General features: G+C 42.1%; 1 protein-coding gene across 2 annotated transcripts in view; it reads right to left on the reverse strand.

Moving 5' to 3' along the window:
- LOC126210073 (hypoxia up-regulated protein 1) overlaps nt 1-10,661 on the reverse strand; it is a 108,050-nt gene that overhangs the window by 15,650 nt on the left and 81,739 nt on the right. Inside the window, exons 14-16 of one of the 2 annotated variants that reach the window (XM_049939196.1) lie at nt 7,070-7,177; nt 6,893-6,959; nt 997-1,251 (exon numbers count right to left, since the gene is read on the reverse strand). In XM_049939196.1, the coding sequence (XP_049795153.1) occupies nt 997-1,251; nt 6,893-6,959; nt 7,070-7,177 (430 nt within the window). Of the gene's footprint in view, nt 1-996; nt 1,255-6,892; nt 6,960-7,069; nt 7,178-10,661 lie in introns of both variants that reach the window. The other variant, XM_049939195.1, reaches the window with a different exon arrangement.

A 10,661-nucleotide genomic window follows, 5' to 3' on the forward strand; every position in this document is an offset into this window, starting at 1 on the left:
AAGGCCTTACTGGCTGAACGCTATATTTGTGACAGTCTTTGTTGTGCCTACCTGCGACTCAGCATCTCCGCTATATATTGTTACATTCTATCCTGTATTTTCCATCGTTTGATTTCTTTGTTCCATGACTTTTTCCACTGCTTCAATAATATGTTGCTCAAATTTAACATCATTCTGATGTGCGGTTCTATTTCTACAGTGTTTTGAAAGTAACTCTAATTATGGGCATCCTGTAAGTAGAAAATGTGCAACTAAGACTGAAGAATAAATGAGTCTTATCTGATATCAATAAGGTGAAGATGCTGAATGTAGATCTAAAAAGCATGAAATTCACAACTGGCATTTGCTGCCTCAAGCATCCAGATAAATATGACATTGTGATATTGTCAGTAGTCATATTTTATTCATTATGGACTGGCCAGTTTATAAATGCACCAGAGCTATTGTCGTTACCACAAATATTTCTCTAAAGACTTTGGACTATGAGGCACAGTCCCTTTAGTGTCATTCAAGAATATCTTGCATTTAAATTCACTGATCAATAGATTGTTTTTCAAGTGAACACATGTAGACGTGGTGACATTCAGCAGATTTTTGTGAAGCTGTGACATTTATTCTTTTCGATTAACATTTTTAAATCGACAGACACTAAATCCAGAGGCTCAGTTATGATTTCAATATGGTAACTGACTTTTTTCCAAAGAATTTTTTTACTCATGCCATTACTGTGGTGTTTCACTCTAGTCAAATTACAATAACTACATTACTGAACTATAGTGCTCCAGATTGGAAGCAATCTCTAACAACATTTAAACAAATTCAATCTTCATTTTAAGAAAGGAGTTGCCACAATGGAAAGCTGTATATTCGTGTGTGTGTGTGTGTGTGTGTGTGTGTGTGTGTGGCAGGGGGTGGGGGTGGCAAATCTGTGCACATCTGTAATGTGGCAAATAATGACCACTCTTTTCCCCTGCCACGCTCCCTAGACAAACTAACCTTTCACGACATCTGCTTTCTTGTCGCTGGACAGAGAGTCTGCTGAAGCCGGCAAATCCGGCTCCGGCACTGCCGGTCCGCCCTCCTCAGTGCCACCCGTCACGTCCTCCGGGAGCGGAACGGCCTCGGGGTCCATGTCGGGACTCCTCTCTTCTCCGTCATCAGAGATGGAGTCGGGGACTGGTTGATCCGATTCAGTTTTTTTGTCTGTGGTAGTTTCATTTTTGTCTTTGCTTCCTGAAGATGGCGTGTCTTCTGCTGAAAAACAAAAGTTAGGGGGAAACTTATCGTGAGTACAGCTGTCTGCCTTTCTGAACAGTTTTGTTCAGAAAACCAGCTCCACCTTCGAACATGCCCTACGTTAAAAATCCATTGCCCCAGACTATTTGCAAGCTGAAAAATGTAATCTGTAAAATATCTCCATCTCTTACAGTGCTTGGTAGTCTTGCGAGCATTATTAGCAATGTTACTACATGGCAACAACATTGACAGACATTAACTGTTGACCCAAGCTTTCTTGCAGCATGTGTCAATAAAAGGACTGACTTACACTGATTACATTAGATCAGAAGCAGTATTCATTCCATAGACCCAAAAAACGAGAGGACTCTCGTGGGTGTAGATCATGTCAGAAAGGATAAGGTAAAAAACATAAAACATCTGAATATAATACTTACTACCTCGAACATTTTTCAGGAGATTGTCAAAATAGGTGAATATATTTACAGTAAGCTGGCAGTGCTAATATTTACATTTCCATTGTTAAGATATTCATCTACAGATTATAAGGAGTTGCCTACCAAAATGTTTTTCAAACTCTGTTTAAACCATGCTTTATCTGAAACCAAGTTTTTAATGGTTGCTGGCAATTTACTGGAAATTGTATGTTCCTGAATATTGGACTAAACAAACATTATGAGGGTCACTGCATTAGTCATGACAATTATTTTTTGTCCTGAGAATGCCATCGAATTAAAAGATTCTGAAATATGCAAATGGAAGGTTATTTCATATGTAAACATTAAGTGTAGGGTGACAGATGAACACACTGCCATAAAAGAGATAGCACGAGAAAAAAAGATGAAACGAATCATGTTGTTTAAAATTTGTTTTACTGTTATTTGCAATAGTGCACAATAGTAAAGGGCAGGAACTGACACGTTAGAGCCGCTCAAAGTAGTTTCCCAACGAATCCATCACTCTCTGCCAACAATGTTGAAAATGCCAAATACAAGTTGCCTCACTATGAGTGAATTGTCTGATCTTGTTTTACTGTTTTGGGAATGTCTTCACCTGTTCAAAAGTGTGTTCCATGCAATAGCTCTTTCAGTTTTCGTATGAGGTCCCGATCACAAGGTGATCAGTCTGGCGAATATGGTGGGTGCTCCAGTACTTCCCAACCCCATCGCACGAGCAGATTCCACACACATTCTGCTGCACGTGCTCTCACGTTCCCCTGAGGAATTAATGAATCGTGTAGACATTCAGGATGTTTCTCCCGAATGGGCCATCATAGGTGCCATTGCAGGAAAGTGCAACCGTAGAGCAGTGCATTAACAGTTTGACCATGTGGGACAAAATGGCACAATCACTCCTCTAATGTCATAGGCTCTGATGGCCATTAACTTCATAGGGCATGGACTTTAATGAAATTGCTAACTTTGTGGTGAGCCTACAAGATACCATTCTGTGGACTGGCGTTTTAGTTCTGGCTCATAGTCCCTGGCCCAAAATTCACGTATGGCAACGATTCTCAGAAGCATATTGCCTCCCTCCACCGCCTAATGTGCTAGATGCAGATGAAAGTTTCACAGTGTGTCCACTTTTCCACAACATTTAGTGAATGACACACGCACTTTGCAATAACTTTACATGTGTAGCTCATGTATAATACTGTAGATTGTCTTCTCAATACCAATGTGGCGCTGTAATCCCTTTAGTGCACATCTTCTGTCATTCTCCTAGCAGTGGGAAAAATCTGGATACAAGCACAGTCCGCCCCACACACTGAGAGGCTGCCCAGATCAGCAAGTGTCTGCCATTACGGCTCTGCAGCACCTGAATGCATCTTCTCACCGAGCAGCCGTTCAGTATGGTAGAGCAGCATTTCGTACCTCTACCACCACGCTCCTCATGCCACTGTCACACATTCCTGCAATCTGAGAGCACTGTTCAAGTTGGGCAACATCAACCCTGAACAGCCGCTCAATTCACAATGCGGTCTCCCTTCGTGCTTCATTTTCCTGGAAAGGACTGCCATCTAGCATATGTCACATTACTGTGGACTCCTGGGTAGACTCCTGATGCCATGGAATGCATGCAGTTTGTAATGTAGTATTGTGTACTCTTGCAACTGATGGTGAAACACATTTGTAATGACAAAATTTTTCTTTCTTTTTCTTGTGCTATACCTTTATGCTGGTATTTGTTTTCATCTATCCCCTATACACAATGTTTGCACATAAACTAACCCTCCATCTGCATATTTCATAATTTTTTAATTTGTTACCATTTTCAAGATAAAAAACATTGCCATGACATGACCTTCGTATAAAACCGTGTTTCCATGCAGAGTAGTGTGAACTGTGACCCATGTGAATGAAGCCCCTTGGCTCAAGTCCTATTAAGTTAGAGGTGAGCAAGAGGACTCTCACCTTGTATCAAACCTATTTGATTTTCAGTCACAAGTTTGCCTTTGCCATGTGAAGGACAGCTCGGGTGATAAAAATTACAAGAGTAGACAGGAAACTCATTTTGTTCGTTGCAAGCAAGAGACCTTCCAGAGACATAAGAAAGGTAGTGGCAAACATTGATTTCAAAATTTAAAAACTTTAATCGTTATTGCAAGGAGTTGGAGAAGGTATCCGACAGCAAGCAATCAGGCTCCTTCACTGATGACATTCACATAACAAAAGTCTTGCAGTTGCTCCAATGAATCCTTTCATTCGCCAGTTTATTCAGCAATGGCCAGTACAATCTAGTTTGGTACATGGAATAAAAAATCATATGCAAATACTAATGGGTTGAGTAGCTTTTAAGACCTCTTTGTAGGTATCAAGCACGAATTTACCGACTATTTTTTGTAATATGAAATAAAACTAGACTGTTCAAAGAATTTCTTGAGGCTAAATTGTGTAACTTCATTTGAAGTTTTGTTTTTACAGATACTACCTGTCTCTTAAGAGTGTCCAATTTAGAAATCAGTACGGAAATGCATTCCAGAAGGTAATCCAATTTATCTTTAGACACACTATGTTTTTGAAACCAGCTGGGTGTCTATTACTGAGCTTAAAGATCAACTAAAACATTTGGTCCTGATACTCTACTTAGAAGCCATCAGGGTCTTTTCTTCAGATGTTCTTTTCTGCGTGCAACACTGCCAGCAAAAACACAAGTGACATCAGCTCTAATTTATAAGAGGCACACATTCATCGTCTGTCTTTAGTGATAACTCTGCCAGGTCTTCGTACATACGTCAGTCCATGTGAGCTTTCCACAACTGGTCGAGTCACACGTGAACGCCGGTACCAAAGTGTGGTAAGCTTCTGTATCCATGCCCCATGAGAGTACAGCTCGAGAAAGGGTGGGACCGAGGCTTATCATCCCGTGGACAACAAGGTCGTTACAGACCAACTCAGACTGGGGGAGGTAAGGCTGGAAAGTGGCGATGCTCTTTACAAAGGAACCATCCTAGCATTTGCCTTAAGCAATTTCGAGAAACCATGGAAAACCTAAATCAGACTGTCTGCAGGGGAATTTCAACCACCACCCTATCAAATGCAGGTCCAACATATGACCACTCTACCAGTAAAATGAATTAACACTATGATGTGCATCACATTGGATTGCATCTCTATGAAAAAAGAGGCTGAAGTGTGACTGCACGGCATTCGATTATGCATGGAAGTAGGCACCTATTGCCACCTGGTGCTACTCACAGCAAGGCATTAGGAGGAGGTTAAATCTCGTCAGCTGACAGTGGTGCGCGTAACAGCTCGAAACAGCGCCCCCATTTTATGCAATGTATACAGGGCGAAAATAGTTTCTCCCAGCATATAAAATGTTCTAAGAACTTGCAGGAATTCAGCCGGGTTCCATCTTGAACAGAAACAATTTTTATACAAGTGCTCAACCCTTCAGTTTTGAGGCACAATTAATTATGTACTGCTGCATGCTGCATTTTGACCAGAGAGAGAGAGAGAGAGAGAGAGAGAGAGAGAGAGAGAGAGACCACCTCGATAACCCTGTCCCAATGGCTGACAAAGTTCACACCAGAACTTCTATGTTGTTATATTCCACAATATGACCAGTAACAAGGAAATGTTCTGCAAAAAGTAGATTTGCTCAGTTCTCATACATGAGTGTGATGATTATGCTCAATGAAGTGGTCCAACAACTGCACAAGAGACAACAGACTTCCACCTTACGCAAACTGAGATCATCCTTTACAGACCACGATTTTACGTGGTGGTACAGAAACACACTTCATGCCGTGTTTCCGCAGAATACACTAGTCAGAAATGTTACCTGTGTAAGGTGAAAAGGCAACACTTCGGTGCCATCCTCTTATTTTCACCACTCAGTCGGTACCTTAACACACACCTGATACGTCGTTCACTATAACCGTTCTCACAATAGGTGACTTTGAGGTGGGCTAACCCGACACACAAACTTTCATGGCCTACGAACCAAGATACGAAGAACCCCTTCAAAGTGAGCTGGATGGTGTCACTATCAGCCTGAAGATACAAATCAGACTAAGTTGGCTTCCCACAAACTACATATCCTAAAATACCATCAAACTTCCTCCCGGCCAATACTTCAAATTAAGGAAGGCAGCCATTTTCCATCTCCTTGGTGAAGTCAGTATTTGGGTGGATGAATCTGGATCTAAAACTCTGTATAAATACTCATTTCTAGTCAAACAACGAAAGTACCATACACACATTTAAAATAGCATATACGTTTCTACACCACTGACTCCACAACGCATTCCTCAAAACTTTTTATAAACAGACTGGCAATAACAGGTCATGAAGGGACTCCCATCACAACTCCACCTGTGCATTCACTGAACTGACCACTGAATAAAAAGTAGAAGTTGACATGTTGAAACAGGTTAGTAAAATCAACACCAAAACGAATCTCAAGTAATGAATCAGACACAGGCATGCGAGTGAAGGGAGAAACCACACCAAAACTGTGGAATTGTTGAAACGTAATCCCTTTAATCGAAGTGTAAGAAATCTGCCTAGTTCTTAATGTGATACACACACTGACTAGCCAATGGGCTAAATGGAGATGCGAGTGTTTTGTACACAATAGCTCCAAGCAATTTTAATGGCAAAAGGCCTCAGCGGATCCCCGTGAGGAAGTTCAGAAAGCCACATAATCTGGAAACGCGCACACATGCACGATCTCCAGCAGCTCGGAGTGGAATGCAACTAACAATCGCCGTTTATGCTTATATGTAACGGTCTTTTCGCCGTACCTGTTTATAACTCAATGTGTCATCTTTACGGGTAATAACAATATATCCTTTTCCTCATATTGTTGATACACCAACCTGATGTTAGCCCAAGTGATTGTTACGTATATACAAGTGTGCAAGAATTATGAATCCTGGCCACTTTTCCAATGAAGATCATTAGAAATACTTAAATTCATATTTTGTGTTCTAAACATCTTCTGAGGGATATAGTCAAAAGGCAGAATCGAAGACATTAGTTAGAATGACTAAAATTAATATTACATAGCATAAAGGGAGGTGAAACAATGTAATGTCCAGATATCTTGTAAACTAGTTACACATGGCTTACAATTACATTTTTCTGCATCCTCCACATAGAAAAAAAGCACACTAGCTTAGCGGTAATTAACACACAGTTCTACTTACCTTTCTCTTTGGTGTCATCTTTCTTCTTAGGCTTCCATATCTTTGCTTTATTGATCAAGTATTTGACCTGAAAATAAAATGGAATATAGCTAGATCACAAAAAGACAAAGACCATTCAGTGTTTCATTATACTAGCCAGCATCTTTATTTTCAATGCACAAAATTATCTGTACCAACCTCCCGGTCCAGGAGAGAGATTTTGTCCGTTATGGATTTGACTGTAAGCTTAGGCGTATCAGACAACTTCAGCTGAGCTTGGTCCTCCTCCATCTTTTGCTTCCACTCCTGAAATCACATACGAAGAGCACATTATATTTCAAATGGTAAACAAGACCTGCATTACTGACACTGCATGAGATGTACCTAGAGAGGAGGAAAATTAGGGTTTAACATCCCATTGACATCGAGGTGATCAGACAGGAAGCACAAGCTCTGATAGCTTCGACGGTGGGGAAGGAAATTGGCCGTGCCCTTCCAATAGAACCATCCACACATTTGCTTGGAGCAAACTGTTTGGATGGTTGGTTGAACGGATGCATGGATGACTGAAAGGGTCAAACTACTAGGCCTTCAGCCCTCTTTCCTCAGACAGGTCTACACGAGGATATCAGAGATGGCCTACCACACCAAACCCAGGGGAAGAAAATCCGAAAGTCTACCAAAGGTCACCGAAGACTAGATAAGGGATAAAATAGCAGGGGCGAAGGGGGAGGGGGGGGGCGGAAGACATAGGAAGAAAGGAAAGTGAGGTGCCCTATCTAGGGAGCAGCCGGAAGCATCTCCCTCCCCATCCTCAACCACTTACCAGAGGTACCACACACAGAAGCTGGCTAGGAAAGGCTAGCAGCTTGGACAGGGCAAGATGAGCACAGAGAGACAAAACATGACCAATCCTAACAGACCATACGAGAGAGGGGAGGAAGAGTAAAAGAGTAGGTAGTGTGAAGTCCGAGGTGGACCACTGAGCCCAATCTGGGCAGAGGAGGCAAGTGTTCTGCCAAACTCTCAATGGGCTAATAAGATTAAGTGGCCCTACCATAAAGAGAGTGATAAAAGTCCTCTTCACTTATAAAATGTAAAACAAAGAGAGACCCTGAGGCATTGTCTCCTGAGCACCACGGGGTAGCGAGTCAGGGAGATTAACAGAGTCCACCACAGGGTGGGTAGGTTGGGACAGTCCAGCAATCTGTTGACCACTGTCACAGGGGTACCATACTGACAGTGGGGTGGGTCCTTGCAAAGGAGGAGACGACCTGGAGTCAGCCAAGTATGGCTGATGCGGAGCTGGCAAAGGACAGAGTCCTTGCGAAAGGCCTGCACGGAGGACTTCCGCATACTCTTAGGGTCCTTCATCACCTGTAGTTAGTTTGATGAGGTCAAAGTGAGCCATTCTGTATTCCAGATCTATAAAACTTGACAGCGTAACACCGAGTGGACATCTGTTTCCAGAATACAGATCTCAAGAGCCATCTTACTGGTAGCCAGGTTGCCTACGCTATCAGCGATTTCATTCACCAGGATCGCAACATGGACCAGGGTCCAACAATTTAGGGAAATGACAGATCTAAATCAGGATGGTTGGACACGAATTTGAACACAGCGAGTCCACTGTGCTGACCACTCTGCCACCTCGCTCGCTATGTACCTAGAGCTAAAACCAAAGGTATTCACAAAATGTAACATACAAAGCATAAGGAAGTAAGTAAACAGCATACACAGTCACGTTTCTCTGTGGGCGAGCACTGTCATGCAAAACCACTATACCAGTACTTGAGAGAACTCTCTTTGATCACATTTTCTCAGTTTTCTTAATGTCTCACAGTAGGCTCCAGTGTTTAATGTGACTGCGAATTCGATAAAATTCACAAACACAATTTATTTATTACAAAGGTGGATACAGCATGGAGACTAAAGTAATGTCCACATTATGTGTCAGTGCTAAGTAACACAGCTCAATGAAACTTCGACCATACAGAGAGAGCTGCTAAACTAGTACAGAGGTTAACTGACAGAAATACGCATTAAGATGAACAAAATGACACTTATTTGTAAAAAAATAATTACACTGAAGATACTGCAATTTATGATTATCTCTAGGAGATCGCAAAAGGAAGGAAACGGTTCTTAATAGGATGACTTGTCATCGCAGATGGCAATACATGCAGTGCAGAATGCTCCCACATTGGCAGAAGGTTGCTGAGCATTCTTATGGTAGGGTGTTTCCACCAACGCAGTTGACAACTGCTGGGTGGTTTTGATGAATATAGATGTGCTGAAATACGTATCCCCAATGCCTCCCACACAGGCTCGATGGCATTACAAGTTGTCAGGGAAACGGGCAGACCAGTCCATTTGCCTAATATCCTCTCATTCCGAGAGCTGCCCCACCGTCACTGTTTTATGTGGTTGTGCCTTATCACCCATAAAAATTAAGTCGCAGCCAAACACACCCTTGAAAAGATGCGCATGACTGAATATAGTGTCCCAATATCACTGACGGGTTGTGTACCGAGATCATAGATTTGTGAAAGTGCGAAGGGTATAGAGACCCGATAAATGAAGAGTGGGGTCGTGTGCTCTACCTGGCTCAAAGAAGATTCAGTCCGAATACTGACTGCGGATGTACCCTCATCTGGCTCGAGTTGGGACCATGTAATGCACCCAGGAACATTGTTGAACACTATTGTTTTGCTGGTCCATGTGTTATGGTGAGGGGAGACAATGTTACGTGCGCAAACTGACCTGCAAATATTTGAACATGGTACACTCACCAGTCAATGTTACTGTGACACTGTACTCTTTCCCCGTGTGTTTCTTTTCAGAGTTGCATTTGGCCCTGACTTCGTTTTTATGGATGACAATGCGCGACTGAATCCAATAGCGCAGGTGTAGGACACTATGAACGAGAAGATATGCGCTGAATAGACTGGCCTGGCCTGGCCTGGCCTGCCCCCCCCCCCCCCAACTTAAATCCCCACAGCAGCCAAGCAGTCGTCAATGGTGCTGGTGGAGGTCAACATGGAAGCACACTGCACAGCATACTTTGTCATCCGAGGAGGATCACACACCCCATGAAGAACCACGTCCCACTTTTTGCATTTTGTAATGTCCAGGGAACCATCACGAACTGTGGCGATTTCAGTATAATTGTCTTCATACAAAAGTATCATTCCTGTTCGTCTTGTCGCATGTTTCTTTGAGTTATCTCCTATACCATACGGTAGCAGATCTTTCAATGGATGGCTCAAGTTTCACTGAGCAATGTTACTTGCCCAGACAAACATGCAAAAGTTACTTTTGTCCAAGTTCTGGAGACCAGTTTAGTAGCTGACTTTTGCGTGTTTTTGGATGACACGGTACGGCTCAATGACTGATGTCACTGCAAGAATACCGAGGCTCCATCACTAGTCTCAATTATATTCTGTGGGTTTTCTCATGTTGGCATTACAATGAAAGGGAAGTAGCAACTAATCAAGTTTCATAGTACTCAGAAAGAATTTTTTGAATACGATGAACATAGAAGTTTTTGCAACTTACTTGTTTAATCACAATCTTTCAAAGCTACCCCAAGAAATCTGTAGAAAGTTTTCAGACAGCTGAAATATTGTGAAGTATTTCCACAAATTTTTTAACATTTTTCTGTACCAGTTAGCTGTGGTCTACAGAGATGGCTATGTCTACCATTCACATTATATTCTTAAATAACACCACGACACGACACTTTCGCTTGTCACAATCAGTTCATCTACAGCATAAATTTTGTGATTAA

The sequence above is a fragment of the Schistocerca nitens genome, chromosome 10, assembly GCF_023898315.1.
Source record: "Schistocerca nitens isolate TAMUIC-IGC-003100 chromosome 10, iqSchNite1.1, whole genome shotgun sequence".
NCBI lineage: Eukaryota > Metazoa > Arthropoda > Insecta > Orthoptera > Acrididae > Schistocerca > Schistocerca nitens.